This window comes from Octopus sinensis, linkage group LG25 (assembly GCF_006345805.1).
Source record: "Octopus sinensis linkage group LG25, ASM634580v1, whole genome shotgun sequence".
Taxonomy (NCBI): domain Eukaryota; kingdom Metazoa; phylum Mollusca; class Cephalopoda; order Octopoda; family Octopodidae; genus Octopus; species Octopus sinensis.
The window spans coordinates 26043198-26067938 of NC_043021.1; the positions used below are offsets into that span (position 1 = coordinate 26043198).

General features: G+C 41.1%; 1 protein-coding gene across 3 annotated transcripts in view; it reads right to left on the minus strand.

The window, feature by feature from the left end:
* LOC115224268 (nuclear receptor subfamily 1 group D member 2-like) overlaps window positions 1–24741 on the minus strand; it is a 77667-nt gene that overhangs the window by 16688 nt on the left and 36238 nt on the right. For all 3 annotated transcript variants that reach the window (XM_036513256.1, XM_036513255.1, XM_029795080.2), the window contains 5 exons: window positions 7437–7558; window positions 5815–5956; window positions 4812–5020; window positions 3654–3795; window positions 1840–2003 (listed from right to left, as the gene is read on the minus strand). In XM_036513256.1, the coding sequence (XP_036369149.1) occupies window positions 1840–2003; window positions 3654–3795; window positions 4812–5020; window positions 5815–5956; window positions 7437–7558 (779 nt within the window). The remainder of the gene's footprint in view (window positions 1–1839; window positions 2004–3653; window positions 3796–4811; window positions 5021–5814; window positions 5957–7436; window positions 7559–24741) is intronic.

Consider the following 24741-nt stretch of genomic DNA (forward strand, 5'->3'; position numbering starts at 1 on the left):
ATCATGGTGTTGGACATGAGCTGACTACTTTGTAAAGGTGGGTGATTTTCTCCAAGTGATGGTTTCTATTTTGCTTGTTGCAGCACAGAGCCATTGCACAACTGTCTTGAAGGACTTGAGGTCTGTGAGATGTTAAAGGACAAACCTAAAAAAAAATGGTTTCACTCCCTCTCCTAGCTGTTTCTGGTCAGTCAAGGGTAGAACACACGTGCTGCCAAGGACAGGGAGATGAGCAAAAGATGGAACATTTTAGATTGGAATTTTAAAAATGGCCATTCTCTTTTACTCGTAGTCAATTATAATTAACAATTTTTTTAAAAACTAGTTTCTTGCAACTTTCATATTTAAATGTCATTTTTACAGAAAACTGATTCTATCCAATTGGCTGACCAAATATTTACTGGAAGCTTTTCTCAACATTCAAAAACTAATCACAAGTTTAATTTCCTATTCTCTGGCCACACAATAAAAGCTATTTTCTGAAAATGTCAGTTTTTCTCATATTATTTCCAACAGAGGTAGGCCCAGGAAGACATGGGACAAAGTGGTGTAGCATGATCTTCGAACTTTGAGCCCCACAGAGGCAATGACTAGTGACCGAGACTTTTGGTGATTATGCTGTGCTTGAGAAGATCCGTCAAGCTGAGTGAAATCGTAGCCACAGCTGATGTTGGTGTCATATAACTGGCACCCGTGCCAGTGGCACGTAAAGAGGACCACTTGAGCATTGGTGCCTCCTGGAGGCAAAGTGGCTGAGTTCCTTTCGAGCACTGGGCCTCACAGAGGCAATGACCAAGACTTTTGGCATATGCTTGAGAAGACCCATCAATCCGAGCAAAACTGCAGTCACGGCAGATACCATGCAAATGGCATTCGTGCCAGTGGCAGATAAAAGCATCCATTACACTCTCAGAGTGGTTGGCATTAGGAAGGGTATCCAGCCATAGAAACCATGCCAAATCAGACTGGAACCTGGGGCAGCGTTCCAGCTTACCAGCCCTGGTCAAACCATCCAAACCATGCCAGCATGGACAACAAATGTTAAATGATATAACAACTGTACCTACAATATATTAAATTTCAACACCCACACTCAAAAAAAAAACACACACACACACACACACAGCACCCATTACTTTCAGAAAGATTTTTTTTCAAGCTCAGAATTGTCAAAGCACAGAATAAGTTGGCTGCGTTGGTGCTTAAATGTCAGGCTACTGCATCCTTCCAAAATTCACCAGTTCCTGACATTCCTAATCTCCTTTTCTTCTTGAGGATTTATTCTATGTTTTTGAGCTTTATTCTGTGTACTCTAGAAAGTACACTACAATGTACTTTTAGCTTTCATTGCTGTCCTTCTTTACTTCACTCATTACTGTTACTGTTTTCTATTCCTTTTTTTAATGCAATGAGTTGTAAAGCACCTGAGTACAGTTTATAAGAAGCACACTATTATTGTTATTATTATACCTGTGAAAATTAAAACGAAATATCAAAGAAGAAAGGGGCTCTCTACCCCACTTTTGACCAGGCTCCCGTGGCTTTTATGGGTTTTTCCACAAGTAACCTTTCGAAGCGCCTCCCCCTATTGGGAATTTCAATTGTTATATTTTCGTTGTTATCTCTGGAATTTTTACACGGTTTTTTTGCAAACAGACAAAACCCTTTGTAACTTTCGTCCTGTGTTTTGTCCCTTTATGTTTTAATTGATTTTTGTTAGCCCTTGTGGCCAATAAACGAACAAATTATTATTATTATTATTATTATTATTATTATCATATATGCCTGAGTAATTGCAATGGGTTATGAAACACACTGGCTACAAACAAAAGCACATACCTGGTACACTGCCACCAACTCCTTCTTCACAATTGTGCTACCATCTTCAAAAGTCAGACAGTCCTCTTGGGAATCAAAAGTGCGTGCTTGTCGGGAGAGCCACATTTCAAAGAAGCCGGATTTTATTAAGATCAATTGGTCGTCCTGAGAAAGATCTGCAAAACCTAAAAGACAGAAGAAGCCAAACTGAGAAGTGAGATGGCACGAGGGGAGATGGCACGAAGGGAGATGTCACGAAGGGAGATGGCACGAAGGGAGATGGCACGAAGAGAGACGGCACGAAGGGAGATGGCACGAGGGGAGATGGCACGAAAGGAGATGGCACAAAAGGAGATGGCACGAAGGGAGATGGCACGAAGGGAGATGGCACGAAAGGAGATGGCACGAAGGGAGATGGCATGAAGGGAGATGGCACGAAAGGAGATGGCACGAAGGGAGATGGCACGAAGGGAGATGGCACGAAGGGAGATGGCACGAAAGGAGATGGCACGAAGGGAGATGGCACGAGGGGAGATGGCACGAAGGGAGATGGCACGAAGGGAGATGGCACGAAGGGAGATGGCACGAAAGGAGATGGCACGAAAGGAGATGGCACGAAGGGAGATGGCACGAGGGGAGATGGCACGAAGAGAGACGGCAATGGCACGAAAGGAGATGGCATGAAGGGAGATGGCATGAAGGGAGATGGCACGAAAGGAGATGGCACGAAAGGAGATGGCACGAAAGGAGATGGCACGAAAGGAGATGGCACGAAGGAGATGGCACGAAGGGAGATGGCACGAAGGGAGATGGCACGAAGGGAGATGGCACGAGGGGAGATGGCACGAGGGGAGATGGCACGAGGGGAGATGGTACGAAGGGAGACGGCACGAAGGGAGACGGCACGAAGGGAGACGGCACGAAGGGAGATGGCACGAGGGGAGATGGCACGAAGGGAGACGACACGAAGGGAGATAGCACGAGGGGAGATGGCACGAGGGGAGATGGCACGAAGGGAGACGGCACGAAGGGAGACGACACGAAGGGAGACAGCACGAAGGGAGATTTGGGGACAGGAACTGGAGGAGGGAAATTGATATTGTTGTTGTTAGAAGAACTCAAGCAGGACTGTTGTAGGTAAGTGGTTAAGAAGTTTGCTTTCCAACAACATCGTCTCAAGTTCATTCCCAGTACGTGGTACCTTGTATTATAGCCCTAGGCTCTATTATAGCTATTTTAGCCCTAGGCTGACCAAAGCCTTCTGAGTGGATTTGGTAGACAAAAATTCAAAGAAGCCCATCATGTGTGTATGTATATGTAAACATCTGCATTGGTATATGTATCTGTATACATGCACGTGTATATTGTCCATATCCTTGTGAGTGAGTGCCAGAAGTGATGTCATTTGGTTTGGGGAAAACACATCTAGCCATGGGGAAATATTACTTTGCTTGGAAACAAGTGGGAGCTGACAACAGGAAGGGCATTCAACAGTAGAAAATCTGCCTAAACAAATTCTGTCTGACCCCTGCAGGCAGGGAAAAGTGGATGTTAAAACAATGACGATGTGTGTTTATGTTTCTTTACCTCAACACTGCATGAGAGTTGTAAATGGGTGTCACCATCGTACAAGGAATATCATCCATTTCCAATCTTCCATGAAAACATGCCTGGCCACAGAGAAATAATTGACACTGCTCTGAAGCAGGGAAGGGTTGATGACGGGAAGGGCATCCAGTTACAGAATATCTGCCTGAATGAATTGGTGTTGGTGGTAGTGATAGTGCTGTTGTTGTTGGTGGTGGTGGTAGAGGTTGCATAAAGCTATGACCTACCTGGAAGTCTTTTGGCAAATTCCACAATGCTTTGTATTGAAGGTGTTATAAGACTGGCCAGATTCTCCCACATCAGAAGCCGGTGTGTTTTGACTTCTTCTTCAGTCAGTTGCAGAGAGGTTGAGATCGAAATGGAGTCTAACTGTTGACGGAAACAAAACATTCAGACAATTCAATAGTTTCACCACATTTTTGTTTCATTACATCTCTGTGAAAGAAAATTAATTAGTTTCAAAGTGAAGGCAGCTTCCAGTGGAATTCAAGAGGTGCAAACGAGAGACTGACAAGTTTGCTTCCTAACCACATGGTTTCAGATTCAGAGTCACCTTGGGCAGGTGTCTTCCACGACAGCTCTGAGTCAATCAAAGACTTGTGAGATATGCATTTCATCGTAGCTGCAGCTTATCAATGTTATGTGCATGTGTCACTTACAAAATAAATTCCTAGCAGGAATACCTGTCATCATAGGCTTACTCAGTCAGAGCTGACCAGGGGCTAAACAACATACAATGCACACAAATATGGAAAACAATCACAAAAGAGCCACATAATTGTGCCAGTGTGCCCAACAGATTAGCAGTGAGTTTAGGACTCAGCAATTGGCTCTATATCATACTTAGACATCTTATGCAATATGGTCCTCCATTGCATTGGAGGAGAGGCTCAAGTGGAGAGCCTGAGCCAAATTCTATGAGAAATGCAGAAAGCAATGGTACATGTCATTTATATAGATATATTTTAACATGTCTGACATAGTGAGGAAATAAGCTGTTGACAAACTGAAACATGAATATATAAGAAGCATAAAAACACCAAAAAGGTCTCCGACATTTCGTCAATATGACGTTAAACAATGATGATGATGATCCCTTGATTAATATACATGGACAGCCTTTGGATTTTTGTATCCAAAGGGTTTTTTTTTACCCCAGTATTTATACCTTTATCTTCTTTGAGATCCTTTGTTCCCCCCCAAAAATTATTTCACATTCTCTTGAAGATTATAAATTCTTATAACATAAGAATAAATATATATATTTATATACACACACACACACATACATGTGTGTGTGTGTATGTATAGATATGAAGAGAGAGAGAGAGAGAGAGAGAGAGAGAGAGAGAGAGAGAGAGAGAGAGAGAGAAAGGGATACACACCAAAGAGGCAGACTTGCGTTGCTGCATTTTCAATTTATCCTCAGTCAATGCACAGTTTGCCAAGTGGGCCTGCGACACACTCAATATGGTGTCATATATCTCCAACTGTTTTTTCTCCAGTGACGTAGGGTCCTGACTCGAGTCAGCTATGCCAATACGTTGATCGTCTAAACTCTTGCTGCGTTTTGGAACCCTGCCATATCGCACAGCTGTAAAGAAACTTCGGGTTAATGCCAGCATAAAGTAAAAACGAGAACAAGAGATCAATTCCTCCAGAAGTCACCAGCAAAATTTCCATTAAGCAGCCCACATTGATCTAAAGTGATGAAGCCATCGCACATGTTACATAAGCAGTGGATACATGTTACACAATTTACGCATGTGTATTGTGAAAATTTTCCATATATTGTACAACTAGCTCATGTATCCCACATTAATGTATCATATAACCAGCACATGTAGGCTGCACAACCAGCCATGGTAATATTCCCCCAAGGCCAGACATGTTTTTGCAGAATACTGGAAATGAATGACACCAATCTGTGAGATAGTGACGTTCATTGACAACTATCTCAGGATGTGAAGACAAGGTGACACACACACAATATAATAAGCTTCTTTCAGTTTCCATCAACCAATTTCACTCAAAAGGCTTTGGTCAGTTTGAGGCAGTAGTTGAAGACAATTGGCCAAATGCCCAAGGTTCAGCACAGTGGTGGGATTGAACACCAAACCACATGGTTGGGAAGCAAGCTTCTTAACAACACCACTACACCCACAAGAAGCACTAAATATTTAATCATTGACCATTAATAAAAGCCAAATGTTTGTCACTGACCCCAGACAGATTTACAATCTTTGTGACATTACAACATGCAAACCTCAACTGACCACAAAACATAAAACCATAGAAATTGGCAGTGGACAGACAATATTGACCACCAAACATATAACCAAGGACACTGACAGCCGCTAAACATTAATGACCAATGACTATACTTACAATCTCTGGACATTCCGACAGCCAAACATTTCTTAAAGCGGCAGTACTGGCAGCGATTCCTGTTAAGTCTGATTACCATACACTTTCCATCACGTAAGCACCGGTATTCAATCTGTTTCTGAATGCTGCGTCGGAAGAAGCCCTGCAATTATAAAAAAGAGCTTTTCTTTGTACCTGTCTCTTCTGTGACCCCTCCTGCAGTGGCTTCACCATTCCACGGACCACAACTAATGCCTCGTTACCTGGACCCTTCATCAACACCCCTTTCCACTCTACCTTGACCACCACACTACTACAGTACCCCATTAATGTTATCACATGACTAGTATCTACTGCAACTAGCACACAAGCCAACACCTCAGCATCACCACCACTACCACCAACCAAATAGTACAACATTAACTGTACCACCACTCCTGCACTACATACTAACTTCAATAACCATCCCACTCACTACCGTTGCGGGGAATGAACTACAGATCCATCTGTACCCATGTACCCATGTACACACAGGGTTCCACTGACCAGCGAAGCAGAATAGCAGAGAGTGAACCACAAGAGAAGAGCTACTTTGGGTTGGGGGTCTGGCAATTTTTGTAGTCAACGGTATGTTTAAGGAAGGGGATGGCCTGGTTGTTTAGGGCCTCAAAGGCCAGCCAAATCTCATGCTATGATACAACCACTGGCCCTTGAATTCTTTGTATCTATTTTAACCCCCTTAGAAACCAACTCATCTGAGACTGCCCCTAATTCGTTGACACAAACTTCTTCCTGTTTTGAAGTAATCTCACTTAACCCTTTGGCATTCAGATTACTCCCTCAAATGTAAGGCTTATTCTTTCACATCGCTTTCAGTTAATCATGCATTATCTCTCTCTCTTTCATTCTCATTCTCTGGCCAGGTAACCATGTATCTCTTCTATAGCATCTCTGTCTCTAATCTTTCATCATCTGACACAAGATCCCCTTCTCCAATGACCCCTGCCCCTCTCAAAATTCTTGGTGACCCTCCATCTGTGCTGGTCTCACGTAAAAAGCATTCAGTCTGCACATTAAAGTGGTTGGAATTTGGAAGGGCATTCAGCTGTAAAAACCATGCCCAGACTGACCTCCCTCTGTGCTGGTGCCACATAAAAAGCATTCAGTTCACTCTACGGGGTGGTTAGTGTTAGGAAGGGCACCCGACCATAAAAATCATACCAAAACAGACACAGTAGCCTGGTATAGTCTTCTACCTGGCCGGCTCCTATAAAACCATCCAACCCATGCCAGCATGAAAGACAGACATTAAATGATGATAATGATTGTAGATTTTCTGAATGACATTGTAGGAGAGGTGTGAAAAATCAGATCTGGTCAGTTTGGACATAAAACAGCAAAAATATTTCGGCTGGACATGGACATGCTAAAATGTTAAAACCTTTTCATCAAAATCCTGTTAACTTTTATTCCAAACATCAGCTTAATAAGGATTAAGCAATTTACGAAATTTTTCAGTATTTTCAAAGTTAATTGAAACAAAGACTCGTGTATTTCAACAGAAATATGGCATCAAAACAGGTGTGTGTGTTTGCATGCTACCATTCAAGAGTGAGAGCAATATTCCTGGTCGACAGACTCACCTTGCAACCTTCACACGATGTTACTCCATAATGATACCCTGAGGCTCTGTCTCCACATACTTTACATGGAACAAACGTCTGTTTAGGACTGTTAGAATCAGCTGCGAGCACATTGCTCTCTTCTGCAAGAAGAACCAAAGACACAAAAACGGAATCAAGTAAAATTAAATGAATTCAAAGACAAATTCTTTGTGTTAGTTTTTAAAATTAATTTGATTTAATCACCATTGGTACCGAGCTGACAGAATAAGGAAAACGAGACAGAATGCTTAGCAGCAGCAACACTTGTGGCTCTTTAGGTTTGAGTTCAAATCCCACCATGGTCAACTTTGGCTTTCATTCTTTTGGGACAATAAAATAAAGTACCAGTCATGTACTGGGGTCAATGTAATCAACTAATCCCTTGCCCCTAAAACTGCTGGCCTTGTGCCAGTGTTTGGGACCATTATCATACAACAAACACAGTAAAAACTCAACAAAATTCATTGTAGTTATGTTTATTTTCAAACTTCATCAGGAATGATTTTATCTTTCATGTCTGGCTAGCCTTGTCTGCTCTGGCCCCTGTGCCGGTGACATGTAAAAAGCACCCACTACACTCACGGAGTGTTTGGCGTTAGGAAGGGCATCCAGCTGTAGAAACACTGCCAGATCAGACTGGAGCCTGGTGCAGCCTCCTGGCTTCCCAGTCCCCAGTCGAACCGCCCAACTCATGCTAGCATGGAAAACGGACGTTAAACGATGATGATGTCTCCCTGGGGCTGATCAATTAATCATTAAGTAGCAGTTATATGTGTGTGTGTGTGTGTGTGTAATGGTGGGATGGGGACAAGTGCAAAAGGGAAGATCGATTAAATTAACTTCACTGTTCTCCCCTCAAATTTGTGCCAAAATTAAAAAAAAAAAGAAGGCCGGGCAGGGAGTGTAGAGTGCAAGAATAGTTGTGTGGTTAAGAAATCTGCTTCCCAATCACATGATTTCAGGTTCAATCTCACTGCATGGCATCTTCGGTGTCTTCTACTATAGCCCTGGGCCAACCAAAATTATGTAAGTGGATTCAGTAGACAAATACCTCAAAAGATTTGTGTGTGTGTGCGTATGTGTATGTGTGTGCACGCTTCTTTACATTTGCACTTTATAAATAGTTGGTTGTTGTTGTTTAACCCCAGGTCAACTCCACTAAGTAGGCCGATGATCAAAAACATTCTATGGCCATTCTGTATTAGTTTAGAAGTTTAAAGGGTTACAGTAACCTGTGAGGCCCTTTCCTTTTAAGATGGTAGGATGCAGTGGGGTTGATTTTAAATAGATTTAGTTGTTGTTGTTGTTATTATTACTATAAGAAGCAAAATCATCAGCACGCTGGATGAAATGGTTAGCGGTATTTCACCCATCACTATATTCTGAGTTCAAATTCTGCCGAGGTTGACTTTGCCTTTCATCCTTTTGGGGTCGATAAATTAAATACCAGTGAAACACTGGTGTCAATGTAATCGACTATCCCCCTCCACTCAAATTCCTGGTCTAATGCCTATAGTATTGTGCTAATATCATTATTATTATTATTATTATTATTATGATGATGATGATGATTAAAGTGCCAAGCTTGCAGAATCGTTAGCAAACCAGATGAAATATTTTCAGCATTTGTTCTGACTTTTCATCCTGAATTGAAATACGACCGAGGTGGACTTTGCCTTTCATCCTTTTAGAATCAATAAAATAAGTCACAGGGCTCAACAAACCTGCTCCCCTGAAATTTCAGGTTCTGTGCCTTTAGTAAAACGGAATATTATTATTATTAGCAGAAGTCAGGTGGTGAGCTAGCAGCATTTCATCCGTCTTTGATTCTGAGTTCAAATTCCACCAAAGTCAAATCTGCCTTTCACGGTCAATAAAATAAGGACTAGTTGAATCATGGGGTAGATGTAATTGACTTACTCCCTCCTTCAAATTGCTGGCTTTGAGCCAAAATTTGAAACCATTATTATTATTATTATTATTAAACTCACCTGTGCCACATAGAAAGCACTAAGTCCACCCTACTGAATGGTTGGTGTTAGGAAGGGCATCCAGCTGTAAAAATCCTGCCAAAACAGTCACAGAAGTCTGGTGCAGGGTTCTGCTTGGCCAGCTCCCGTCAAACCATCCCACCCATGCCAGCATGGAAGGCAGACGTTAAATGATAATGATTATTATTATTATTATCATCATTAAAATGGTGAGCTGGCAGAACTGTCAGGCAAAATGCTTGGCAGCAAAAACTGCTGAAATCGACTTTGCCTTTCATCCTCTTGAAGGTGATAAAATAAGTACCAGTTGTGTACTGGGGTTGATGTAAATGACTTACCCCCTCCCCTGAAATTGCTGGCCTTGTGCCAAAATTCGAAACCATTATTATTATTAGTAGTAGTAGTAGTAGTAGCAGAAGCAGTATTGGTAGCATCAGCAGCAGTTGTAGTAAGAAAAGTAGGAAGTACATAACATTGTTAATAAAACCATCTTAAAAGTACATGTAACCCGAGATAGACATGGCCAAGATCTCCATAAAGAACTCACAAGATTGCAATCAGGAATGGTACCACACAGATCTATAGTGATCAATAATATTATAGAAAGCTAATCAATTGAATTCTATTGTATTCTTTACTGTGTTATGGGAAGCGAACTCTTAAAATCCATCATAGAAGGACTTAGGCAAACCAGCAACCATGATGAGGTTGTGAGACACGAGGCAAGTCAGAAACCACCAAAGATTGTTACATCAAGACAGACCAAAGAAGGAAAAGAAAAACGGCTGCAAAATTATGGATCATCATCATCCTCATCACATGCATCCATTTCTCTATGATTGCATGGATAAGATGAAGTTTAATGTAGCAGATTTTCTATAGTTGGATATCTGTCCTGTCACTAACCCTCACTGGTTTCCAAGCAAGGTAATATATTTCCTCCTTGGCCAGACGTGTTCTCAAAGAATATTGGAAACGAATGACACAGCTTGTATGACACTGACAATCATTTTACAACAATCACGTGACATCAAGACAAGGAGACACACACACACACACACATTATCTATCAAGGAGAATAAGAAATAGAAAGTCCTTGGTACAATATTTGAACAAAATGAATAGGAATGGTTTTTCCAACAGATTTTTCCACTTTAATGATTTTCAGGCATCTTTGTGTTTCTTCTTTTGCTCCCCACCCAACACAACATGGCACTTTCCCTTGCAGAGGGGAAGGAGCTGCTTTGGGAGGTGGTGGTCTACTACATGACTGAAGCAATAAACAACTCAAGTCCCACTGCATGGCTCCTTGGGCTGCAGGCTTCTACTTTGGCCCTGGGGCGAACTAATGGCTATGAGTAGATTTGGGAAGCGGAAATTGAAAGATGTGTGTGTGAACAGGTTTCCTTGTCTTGAAAGGATACAACAGTTACGAATGGATGCCACGGTCACAAATTCAGTGTCTGTTGTTTCTAGTCTTCCATGGGGGAAATATTATTTTGCTTGGAAGCAGGTGAAGGCTGGAAACAAAAAGGGTATCCAGTTGTAGAAATTCTACCAAAATGAATTCCACCTAATCCACGCGAGTATGACAAAGTGAATGTTAAACCAATGATGGTGGTGATGGTGATGATGATGATGATGGTGATGATGGTGATGGTGATGAGATGCTGTGGCTATTCCATTGCTAATAAGTAGGATTTCAGACATAAAACATATTCTTATTTCAAAGATGGTAGAGAAGGTCTAAAGAAATGGTCTTGGCTAAGACGCTCTCTGTTCCAATAACCACATGACCACCTCTCCTCACTGGCTCATTGGTGAAAGGATTCCCGCTAAATACCAAGGGTTTCCTTCAAAAACACTTCAGGTACTGTACAACTATGAGTGTAGACTAGAGCTGCAAATCCATAGAAATATACACAGGACACAAAAACAAAAGTCTAACGAGTAATAATTATGAAGATTTGCATTATTATTAGAAACTGTGGTAATCTCTCGTGTTTGTATAGATACATGTGTGGTATTTAGCTGTGATCTGTAGCGGTGTAGAGAGAGCCGAACTAGTGGAAGCAACAACAATCTATAGTGTGCCAGTGAATACTATTGCAATCAATAGTACAAGAGGCATGTACTATTGAAATCTATTCGAATCAATAGCATCAAAGGCAGCTGTATTATTATTCAGTGCAGTATTTCATGATGGCTTTCATACAAACTCTGCAAATGCTGTCTTGGCAATAAGCCCGAGCAACTTTCAACACACACACACTTATACACAACAGCTGCTTCTACTACTATTACCAATACAAATATACAGGAGGTGGGGGTGGGGGGAGGGCAGGCAGAGTCGCTCCAACTGAATGCCATTATGTGAGAGATACTCTTTTTTCTTTTTCTTTCTTTTTCTTTTTTTTTTTTACTTCCCCAATCCAGGAAGGAATAAAAGCAAAGTGGAATTCGATGGGAGTTGAACACAGAACATTACTAAGTTCAGCAAGGGATTTCCTCCTATCACTTGACTGATTCTAACAGAATAACAATAATAATAATAACAACAACAACAATAGTATTGAGTTTTAGCACAAGGCCAGCAGCTTTGGGGGAGGGGTTGAGTCAATTACATTGACACCAGGGCTCGACTGGTCCTTATTTTATCAACCTTATAAGGATTAAAGGCAAAGTCAACCCCAGAGGAATTTGAACTCAGAACGTAAAAACAGACGAAATACAACTAAGCATTTCGCTCAGCTTTCTAACTATTTTGCCAGAAGGACAGCAGTTTCGCAGGAGGGGGGGAGTGAGTTGGTTACATCAACCCCAGTATTCAACTGGTATTTATTTTATCAAAGCCCAAAAGGATGAAAGGCAAAGTGGATCTTGGCAGAATTTGAACTGAGACCATGAAAACAGGCAAAATACCACTTGGAAAATTTCACTAACGATTCTGCCTTTGTAATAATAATAATAATAAGAAGAATGAGGAGGATGGTGGGGTGTTGAAGTAAATATCAACCTTTTGGGGGTCTACAAGCTTACAGGAGTACAGGTTAAAAAGTAGCATTGTGTACTGTTAATGAATTGGGGGTCAATTCTATAAAGGTGTTGCAGCACAAGCAGTCAGCCTTGCCTTCCATTATAAAGGGATAATGAGATTGGATGGAATCTCATTACTTTCCAGAAATGGTTTATTAGTGGTGGGCATGCTGATTGTCTCTGTGCATAGCCATGTCTCATTACACACACACACATTCGTTTGGGAATAGAAATGGGATAAACGAAACTCAGAACAGAAGTGTGTGTGTGTGTGTGTGTGTGTGTGTGTGTGTGTGTATATTGTTGAAATTTACAGAAAAACAGAAGATGAAGACAGGTGTATAAACAACAAGCAGGTGTATTAGTTTAATGCTCAGGAAAGTGAAGAAGTCTTTTACGTTTTGAGCCTACACTCTTCAACAGAAAGGAACACGACGAAATAAACAACGAGAGAATAAAAAACTTGTGGACTTAGCGATCAATCATGGCAACTATATATATATATTAGCTGACCTGCACAACCCATCACAACTATCTTCTCTCCAACAACCTTCACTAGATCCTCACCATCCTCATCTATCTCCCTAAATATATATATTGTTGTTTTTTTTATTTACACACACATCTATGATATATTTATGGCTGTGTGGTTAAGGAGCCTGCTTTGCAACCACATAGTTTTGGGTTCAACTCCACTGCATGACACTTGAGAAAGTGTCTTCCACTAAAGTTCCAAGCCAACCAATGTCTAGTGAATGAATTTGGTAGACAGAAACTGTGTTGAAGCCTGCCTTATATATACAGGTGCTGGTGTCACATAAAATGCACCCAGCACAGTCTGTAAAGTGGTTGGTGTTGGGAAACACATCTAGCTGTAGAAAGCATACCACAACAGACAATTGGTGTCTGGCCAGCTCCTGTCAAACCATCCAACCCAAGACAGCATGGAAAATGGACATTAAACGATGATGATGATGATCACACACACGCACACGCACACATAGAAAGCCACAAATGTTCCATCCTGGTTTTCCCGTCCGTCCTTGTATCGTCTGTCTGTCCGTAAGTTTTTGTTGTCATCCGTTATGTTATTGTTCTGTTTTTTGGATTTACATAACATAATGAGGGACTCTTCTGTCACAGCTTCTGGCAAAGGACCTGCACAAATGATTTGTTTATATAGATCAAATGTATGTGCCATACATTAGCTCACTCCTGCCATCAATGTTGCCAAAACAGGTGCACCATTGCACCATGCATCAGGTGTCAGAACGATTGGTGGACGCAGTTTATTTCATGCTTCAGCAATTCTGAGTGTCAAAAAATGTTTCTCCGCTCATGGATGCTGTGTTGCTTTTTGCTATTTTAAGTCATATCCACAAGTGTTAGACATATGAAATCCCAAAAAGGTGGCCCAAGGTGTCTACCAAGTCAGTTACCAGTAGTCTGAGCTTTAATGTATCCCTGCCCAGGGAAGCAAGAGTATGATAGATGCCTGATGGTAAATATTCATCTGGTTGCACATTTCCGAATACTTTCCAAGAGATTGTTATGCTGAGCAAGACAGAGGTCCCAGGCTGGTGATGCAAACCCTAAGTATGGCCGTACCATAGTCATATACAATTTTAAATATCTGGAGAGTGGCAGACAAAGGTCTTTCTGAATGGTGCAAAGACACCTTCAGCTTTCTTGACAATCTTAGAAATGAAAGTAGGAGAGCAAATAAACAAAAATGGGCTTTAACCCTTTCATTACCGTATTTATTTTGAGATGTTCTGTGTTTCTTTCAGTTACGTTAAATATAACAAAGAACTTAGGAAAATAACTTAGTTATCATTCATCTAGTGTTAGGAACACAAAATGGGACTGAGGTTTGGTGGAAGATTTTAATTCAAAGTTTATGAAAACAAGACGTTTGTACTCAAAGTAAGAGCCAGTTTCAGCCGGGTTGGTCATGAAAGGGTTAATCTTTCTTTTGTTTATCTGTCTCTCTACTTCCTTACCAGCTCAATGAGGCTCATTCTTTCAGCCAACTTTGGATGCTGGAGGCAGCTGTCTTGGATGAAGAAGCTGGATTTTTAAGTTCTCATCTATCTGAACATTACTCTGTGGATATCTAGAACATGCTTACTTCATGTTCTCCCACACATTGATTAAGTATCTTAGCTGACCAGCACAACCCACCACAACTCTCTTCTCTCCAATGATCTTCACTAGATCCTCAACATCTTCATCTATCTCGCTCCTCCTCCTTCCACCTGTACTCATCTTTCTAATGTGGGACAGCACTGGACCCACCCCCATACATAATCCATCTCATCTTTCTTACTTTCACACTAACTTATTCTTCCATTCCCCTGCCCCCTTCCATACTCCCTCCTACTCCTCCCCCAACAATAAATCTCTCTCTCTTTTCAGTCTCGCAAATTACAAGGCAACCCCACTAGTGATGGTGCTACAGCAAAACCAGCCAGTATAGATGTTAGGGTGGCTGTCATCAGGAGGGGCATTCAAAACAGAGGCAGTAGGATACAACACAGTACTTCAACTCATTGGGTCCTCTTGAATTCTCCAGTCCATACCAACATGGAAGATTGGGGGAGATGCGGCGGGGGGGGGGGGCACGCAAAAAATAATGATGATGATGATATATGCATATGTAATATCTCCAACAAACAAAATCCCTGCTGATGCATAATAATATTAATAATACTAATAATAATAATAAACAACAATAATACTGGTTTCAAATTTTGGTACAAGGCCAGCAATTTCAGGGTAGCGGGAGGAGACATACATTGATCCCAGTACACAAAGGATGAAAGGCAAAAATCAACGTTGGCAGAATTTGAACTCAGGACATAAGGACAAACGAAATATTGCTAAGTCCTTAGTCTGGCACCGTTAACAATTCTGCCAGCTTGCTTCCTTAACAATAACAATCTCCTCGTCTACCACACGCACAAGGGCTGAATGACCACAGTGGGAGGGCACTAATGACCACAAGGCGAAAAAAAAAAACACAGCTTAGTGTTTATGAAATAAAGACCATTCAACTGGTACAATTTGTTTGCTGCCACATGTTCTTAAAACAAAGAGGTTAAGAAGCTTGCTCTAAACATGTTGTTTTGGGTTCAGTCCCACTGCATGGCACCTTGGACAAGTGTCTTCCTGGGCCAACTAATTCCTTGGGAGTGAATTTGGTAGATGGAAACTGTACTGAATCCCATCAAGAGTGTGTGTGAGCGTGTGTGTATTTGTTCCCACCACTGCTTGACAACTGATGTTGCTTTGTTTACATTCCCATAACTTAGTGGTTCAGCAAAAGACACTGATAGACTAAGTACCAGACTTCAAAACAAAAAAGAATACTGGGATGTGATCTGTTGAACTAAAACCCGTTGAAGTGATGCTCCAGCATGGCCACGGTCCAAAGACTGAAACTAGTGAAAGTCAGAAGATAAAATTATACTGAGCTGAGATGAAATATAATCAACACTGGGTCAGAAGGTCATCATGGCTCCTATTTCTGATGCTGCAGTTTGGTCGGTCTACGTTCATGCTCATTTCTTGTTGTTGTTATCAGATATTTTATAGTTGTTGTTGTTGTTGTTGCTGTTGTCAGATATTTTATAGTTGTTGTTGTTGTTGCTGTTGTCAGATATTTTATAGTTGTTGTTGTTGTTGTTGCTGTTGTCAGATATTTTATAGTTGTTGTTGCTGCTGTATTGGTTTTCTTAGCAATTGTACAGTGATTGTTCTTTTAGAAGTAGTCGGAAAGCTTTTGTGGTAGCATTTATTGTGGAAGGGTTAGGATCTGGCAGAGAATCGGCAGCAAAACTACAAGACTGGAGAGATTGGCGGAAGAAAGAAGAGAGCGAAAAGGAAGAAAAAGAAAAAAAGAAGTTAAGAGAAGAGAGAGGGAAGAGGAAGGAGTAAGTGAATAAGGCGAAAAAGAGAGGGGGTAGGTGGGAGTAGTGGATAGGAAAGGAAGAGTTTCAGAGAGAGAGGTGGGGAGAGGGAGAAAGAGAGAGAGAAAAGTTAAAGCTGTTTGGGGAAGTAATTTTAACAAAGTCCCTTCCTTGTCACGTTCTCCCTTCTCTGGTTTTTTTTTTTTTAGTCTTAAACTGAGAGGAAAAATTATTTGAATTGTATTAATTAATTATCATTGATTGGTATGGCAGTTTGATTTCAAGGTCAGCAGTTTGAAGAACACTCATTGTTTCACTGCTTTCCATTGGTGCGCATGTATTTGAGTGAGTGGGTGTATGTAAGAATATTGGTGGGCGGACATGTATCAGTCTGTGTGGATGCATGTATGCGTGTGTGTGTGTGTGTGTGTGTGTATGCATGTGTGTGTGGATGCATGTATGCATGTATGCATGTGTGTGTTTTCAAATCATATTTTATGATTCTCTTCATTCCATCTCACTGCCATGGTCAACAACATTACTACAACCAACAAATGATACCATTGCCACACACACACACACGTATTTAATTAGTATTGAAAGTGTCTTTGGAAGGGGCTCATCTGTTTCACATGTCCAACTGACAGGACAACTGGACCCATGCAAAAGACAAGCCTTCTAAAGGGGTCTTTTGCTATTTATAAAATGCAACACCCAATATAACGGAATATTGAGCTTTCATTTGAACCGTAGGCTTCCCAGATCTATACTGATTATATATTCCATATTATACACACACACACACATCATCGTCGTTTAGCATTCATTTTGCATGTTGGCATGGGTCAGACAGTTTGACCAGTCCAAAGCAAACTGTCTAATCCATGGAAAACAGACACTAAATGATGATGAGGATCACACACACACACACGCACACATATACATATATGTACTGACATACACACACAATATACATATTCTTCTTCATTTTCTTTTATTTATAAAGTCCTTTCTTCCATACTCGTATGGCTCAAACAGAATTCATAGAGACAGACTCTCTACAGCTGGATGCCTTTCCTGTTGCCAACCCTTGCCTGTTTCCAGGTAAGGTAATGTTTCCCCATGACCAGACATACTTTCACAAGAGATCAGAAATGAAGGACACCACTTTTATAACAGTGACACTCATTTACTGCTAACACATGATGTCAAAATGATGAGGCACACACACACACACACACACACACACAGAGTTTCTGTCTATGAAATCCACTTAGGTTTTAGCTGATTTAGGGCCACAGAAGATATAATCTCAAGGGGCCAAGCATACATGCCTCCGATCTCCCTCTTGCTCTTCCCACTACCGTTCTCCTCACTTTCTCTACTTCCCCCCTCTTCCCCTCCCCCAACCTACTCCTATTTCCTTCCCCCATCCCATCCCACCAACCTAATACTCACCATTACCCATGCTTCCATTTTTTTCCCCCATTCATTGGATTCACCTCTACCCCAACCCCGTCCACCCCCTTTCTCACTCTTACAAACCCATCCTGCTCTCTCTCTCTCTCTCTCTCTCTCTCTTCTCTATTCACTTTCTTCATACAGCCTCACACCACACTCATCCTCCTGGGTCCTCCCACTCTTTTATAAAGTAGGGAGCAGCCATGTGTCTCCTCTACAGCAAGACACTTTTATCATACTTTAGCTTCTTAACACCCAGCAAAAAGTCACCTCCCTCTCTACTGCCCCTCCCCCCACTTCGTTGAGGTGTGTGTGTGTGTTTGTGTGTGAAGGGGTTTGTCTTGGGAGTTCCTTGATGACCCTGCCAGTGCCGGTGCCAGATAAAAAGTACCCAGTACACTCTGTAAAGTGTATCATGCTAGTGTTAGGAAGGGTGTCTACCCATAGAAACCATGCCAAGGCAGACCTCAGAGCCCAATGCAGTCTTCCATGTTGTTGGATCTTGTTGAGCTTTCCCAACCACATCGGCAGAGAAGATCAGTTTTAAATGATGATGATACACACACACAAACACACATCATCATCATTAAACATTCTGTCTCCATGCTAACATGGATTGGACGGTTCAACATGGAGCTGGCCAGACTCTGACTGTCTGTTGTGGCATGGTTTCTACGGCTGGATGCCAACCACTTAGCAGAGTGTATTGGGTGCTTCTTACATGCCACCAGCATGGGTGCATTAACACAGCACCAGTATGGATGTTTTTTAAGTGGCACTGGAAACAGAAAACCTGTTTGTGTGGAAGACAGTGATTTCACTTCGCTTGACACATCAGACAACAGTAAATAGCCTCATGATATATACATACATATATATATATGAGCATATATGTCCGGCCCAGTTGAGAGTACGCCTGATGCATCATGCAATATGATATGCTTGAAAAGATGTGTTGAGTCAAGTAAAACCAATATTGTAGCTGTGACCAGTGCCCCCTGACTGGCACCTGTGCCAGTGACACATAAAACGCACCATCCAAACATGGCTGATGCCAGTATCCCCTGACTGGTCCCTGTGCCGATGGCATGTAAAAAGCACCATCCGAATATGGCCAATGCCAGTACCCCCTGACTGACCCCACTGCCAGTGGCACGTGGAAAGCACTATATGAAAGTGATCAATGGCAGAACTCCCCGATTGACTCCTGTGCCGGTGGCATGTAAAAATCATCCACTACACTCTTGGAGTGGTTGGCGTTGGGAAGGGCAACAGGCTGTAGAAACCTTGCCAGATCAGATTGGAGCCCGGTGCAGACGCTGGCTCTCCAGACCTCAGTCAAACCGTCCAATCCATGCCAGCATGGAAAACGGACGTTAAACAATGATGATGATGATGATGATATGGGTACAGGATGTTACCAACTGTTTAAACAACATAAAATACGAAAACAAATGAGTTAAATACACAAACGAGTGAAACAATGGAAAACAGGACAAGTAACACGGACAACGGCACTTCATCAGTTGTCGGCTGTCCATCTACTCCTCATTTCAAGCATTCAACGATGATATGAGTCTTCGAAGACAGTTGCTCCCATAAATTCCAAAATAAAATTTTGGATTTATGGAATGTCAAAGTTGGGAACAAAAACAGGACAGTGGAGACATATAAGGAAACTGAATGAAAACAAACATGGAGGGTCTTTATACCAGAATGAGAGGAAGATAGTGAACGCTGGGAGAAATATTTTTTTGAAAAGAGAAAAGATAGAAGATATCCAGTCCTTAGAACATCATGCAGGAAAAGAAAGATGGACAAGAGAGGGAAAATGTGAACTCTCTCTCAATGCTCACATGTGACCATCATCCATCTTTCTTTGTCCAGCTTTAATATATCAAAGAATTGACTTGCACAAGTTCTGAATGGATATTTGAGAAATTTGGAGCCATTCTTCAAAGAAAAACTGCCGTAGCTCTTTTAGTGATGAAGTGGAGGGAACAGTTCTTCCACCAGCTGATCCGAAATGCAACATAAGTGTTCAATTATTTTGAGCTGCAGTGATTGCGAGGGGACAATCCTTGTGTCTGCCTCACTTTTATGCTCTCTGTGCTAATCTTAAAAAACATGAGCTGTGTGGATCAGTGCATTATTGCCCTGGAAGATCGTGCTACCATCAGGGAACAATATTTGTAACATAGGATGGACATGATCAGCCAAAATACTCAGATAATCCTTGGTATTAACTCTGCTGTGTAGAACAGCCAAAGGAATTCCATGATATGGCTGCCTAAGTCATCACAAATCCATTTCCATGCTTTGGGGTAGGGGCCAAATAGTCAGGGTTTAAGGCTTTTTTAGGGAGTCTCCAGACATAAACTCACCCTGAAGTGGGGAAAAAGGACAAATGACGATTCATCAGAGAAGATGAGACATTGTTCCAAAGAGCTAGTGACCACTTCATTATTTTTACGACTTATCAATGTTGATGGGGAGGGGGGGGGGGCAGGGCAAGTTTACCAACTGCAGTCCCTCCTATGGGTAACACGGGCTCTGGTTGACACAGGGTTGGCAAGACGGTGGTTTAGATGGGGAGCTGGCAGAAACGTTAGCACGCCAGGTGAAATGCTTAGCGGTATTTTCTCTGTCATTACGTTCTGAGTTCAAATTCCGCCGAGGTTGACTTTGCCTTTCATCCTTTCGGGGTCGATAAATTAAGTACCAGTTATGCATTGGGGCCGATGTAATCGACTTAATCCCTTTGTCTGTCCTTGTTTGTCCCCTCTGTGTTTAGCCCCTTGTGGGCAATAAAGAAATAAGATGGTGGTTTAGCTCTGTTGTCGTTTTTGCTGCCATACTTTGATGGATTTTAGACCCAAAACTATTCTGTGGTCACTCTCTGTGAGCTTTGTATTCCATCCAGAATTATGCTTGCCAAAGCTGGTTTTACCATGGTTTTGGAATGGCAACATAATTTTAGAGACCAACCATTTAGAGACTGAAGTTCCAGCCACCCAGGCTCCAACAATTTGGGAGGGGGGGGGAATCAGATAAGTTACACGTTTTAACATATTTAAATATAAATATCTGCAAAAAATCAAAACAGAAGACTCTGTGACAAAGTAGAAGGCACAGCAAATGCATATGAATACACAGAGACAGACAAGAATAGTTTTGAATTTGCCATATTGTCAATAGAAAAACTAGAAAAAAAAAAAGGAAATAATATCTTGCATGGGGGAAGATGAGGGTTGACCGCAGGAAGGGCATCCAGCTGTAGAAAATCTGCCTCAATGAATTCCATCTGACTGATGTAAGCATGGAAAATCATTATCACAATTTAACTTCCATTTTCTATGCTGGCATGGGTTGGACGGATTGACAGGAGCTGGCAAGGCTGCAGAGCGGCCCAGGTTCCAGCTGTTTTGGCATGGTTTCTACGGCTGGATGCCCTTCTTAATGCCAACCACTTTACAGAGTGCACTGGGTGCTTTTACGCAACATGGGCACAGGTGTGTTTACGTGGCACCGATATGGGCGTTTTTTACATGGTACCAGCACCCATGAGCCCATAAGATTAGAAACACCCAGCTGCAGAGGGATGTAGGGAACATGTCTGTATGCAAGGACAAACATGCCTTTATTTAGCTTAACATGTGTTCTCAAGCACAGCAAACCACCAGGGGTTTTGGTTCCTTGTCATCTCTTCTGTGAGGCCCAACATCTGGAGATCCTTTCTCACCACTTCGTCCCATCTCTTGCTAGCTTTACCCCTTCCACATGTTCCCTCCACAATTAGAGATTGGTACCTCTTGATGCAACTGTCCTCATCCATATGCATTACATGGCCATACCAGCACAGTCTTCCCTCTTGCACACTACATCTGAGACTATGTACACTCAGTTTTTCTCTCAAGCCACTTACACTCAGTCATATACGCACACCAACATTATCCATCCATCAGAGCAGACTGGCTTCATTTCCTTCAAGCCTTCACATATTCTCAGTAGTCACAAACCATGTCTCACAGCCTTGTAGCATAGCTGTTCATACATAAAAAAATATCATGACCCCCAACATGATTTGAACACGCAGCCTTCTGATCTGGAGCCAGGTATGCTACCGTTGTACCACATGCCTAGCAACTGTCAAAGAATGTTATGTATGGGCCATTGCAAAAGATACACATCATGTAGAAAACTACGATACAGAAATTAAATCAAACCAACCTTCAAACACCTTTCTATTTCAATGTATTTCATTGATACACATTCATAAATATCCTCTCTATTTTAGCGCTTAAGTGTCGAAAATATGTTGTAAATGCAATGAACAATAAAGGTAAGAAAACAAAAAACAACCACAAGAGAAGCAAAGTTTAATAAATGCCATAATAAGCTTAGTGCTTGAAAGGAAAGGGTTTCATGGATACGTGTTTCTACAAAGTTTTATTGAAAAATATACATTTTTCAGAAATTTAAGGACGAAACGAAATCAGTGACGGGGACACACCAAACTGCAGGATGCCCTTCTTAACACCAAGGGCAAGTGCCTTTTACTTTAAACCTGGGCTGACCAATGCCTTGTGTGTGTGTGTGTGTGTACATAGAGATCATGCATGCCATTATTAGCTCAGTGGTTTAGGAAGCTGCAGTCAGCTCAGTGCTCCAAAATAATGAAACTCAAATGAAAAAGTCCATTGGTAAATACAGAAGTGTGTTATAAAATAAAACACACTAACCATCAGTGTTCTTTCTAATGCATGGATAGGTAGAAAGCATTGAAGTTAGCTAGCAATATCTGCAATCCGAAGACCAAGTACACACAGCACACCATCAAGTGGAACATTGTTGAATGAGTCATGCCATATGTTAATGGATCAAAAAGATGCGGGCTTTGTTTAGCTGAAAGATCGCATTCCCTTTTTAGGTCTGATAACTCTAATGACCTACAAAATTCTAGATCTGAAATTTTCATGAAATGTAAACATCAGGACAAATTTTTTTATTGAACTGGAAAACACCACCCTCAACGGAATAAGTATGCAGCCTCATCACATTTGACCTTCTCCTCAGTGAAATAATTTACATCAACCATATTCATTGATTCAAGAGGGCCACAACATTTAGTTTTTCTTTTTCTTGCTTCATTTTCACATGTTGTTTTAACCTTCCTCTTGTCCTTCCTCTTGTTCTTCTCTCAAAGACCAGCCATCTTGAGTGTAAAAGATTGGTCTGGAATACACAGCACGCTCATCCAACCATCACATTTTCACAACATGAAACCAACAATAGCTTAAATCTAAATCCTATGTATATTAAATAATCTTACTTCAAAATCAAATACCACCCCCCTTCCACATTACATCTTTGTCTTGACCTGCCAGAAATAGCAGGCTGATCTCTTTTAATAAACTTTTATCCCCTTAAAAGAAGAACGAGCATATAAAATAATGTTATCCTATATACTGCTTGTAAAAATAAGATAAGACTAGATTTTACACTACAAACCTATATATATAATGATGATTTTAACTCTCATTTCTAGCAGGTAGACACTTTAATGTGTCCTTATGATTTATATATAAATACACACACATATATATTTGCCAAGCATAGAGGGAAAGCCTGACCTAGGGCTAAACAGCATAAATGCATACGACTGCATAATTGATGAAAGAGGTTTGTTTAGAAACCAGCCCTTTCAAGTAAAATAGGGGAGTACATTAAATACCACACACACACACACAATGCGAGTATGTGTGTGAGGGTTTCTATGTGGTCACTCTGCCTGCTAGAAATGACAGTTACATCTTCCTCCAATCCTACCCCAGAGGGCTGGGCATACTTTTGGTTTTTGATTACATATTTGAAAGTGGAAAATGTTGACGCCATTCCAATAATCTCCAACCGGACATATCAAATAAGCCACTTTCTTGTTTTTGTTTTTCTTCAAAATACATTTTCAGGTTCCTGTTTTCAACAACGGAAATAATAAATTGCACAAAAAAAAACAACAAAAGGGGAAAAAAGCTTTTCAGATTTATGACAATTTAAAAAAAACTTTTTCGTTAATTTTGATATTTTTGTGGGGGTGGGGGCACGTTTAAAAACCAGAAGATTACAATTTTGATAAAAAAAAAAAAATTTTTTTCCTCCAAAATTTCATTTCGTAATCCCCAACACCAAATCGCTTTCAATAATTTTCCACTCTCAATTTACGAAATTTCTTTTTTAAAAATGCCTTGGTAAAGATAGGAGAGATTAAATGATAAGGTCGTACATATCGTTAACAATAAACGTGAGGGTCATGGCTGGAATGCCTTTACTTAATAGAAGCTGACTTCATCAACACCGACATGGCTATGAACACACACCAACCTTTCATCTCCATCCAGCACAACACACGCCATACAAACATAGTCTTCCACATAGCCATTACCATTGACACACACACACACAGTGAGGGAATCTTACAGGGTCACTCAAACTGCAAGAAATAGCAGCCTAATTCTCCCTAAAATCACACCCAATCGCCTTGGAAATAAAGGCACAACGGGAACACATGGATACAACTACAGTTTGGTGCCCCGCCTATTTTCCTTCTTCGTAACTTTCTGAGAAATGCATATATTTAGATGAATTTTTGCAGAAATACGTTTTCGAGTGTATAGATTACAATTATGTTGAAGAAAAATCAGTATCAAAGGTTTTAGGAATTTCAAAGCATTCTTCTTCACTGGACCCTGACTTTGCGACCTTCAATTTCCCTAACGTAAGCAATTTTTCACTCATTTGCAGATTCATAAGTTTGAAACGGCGACATTACATAATCTACAGAGTTGAAGTCGTATTTCTGCCTCATCTCATTCAAAAATATGTATT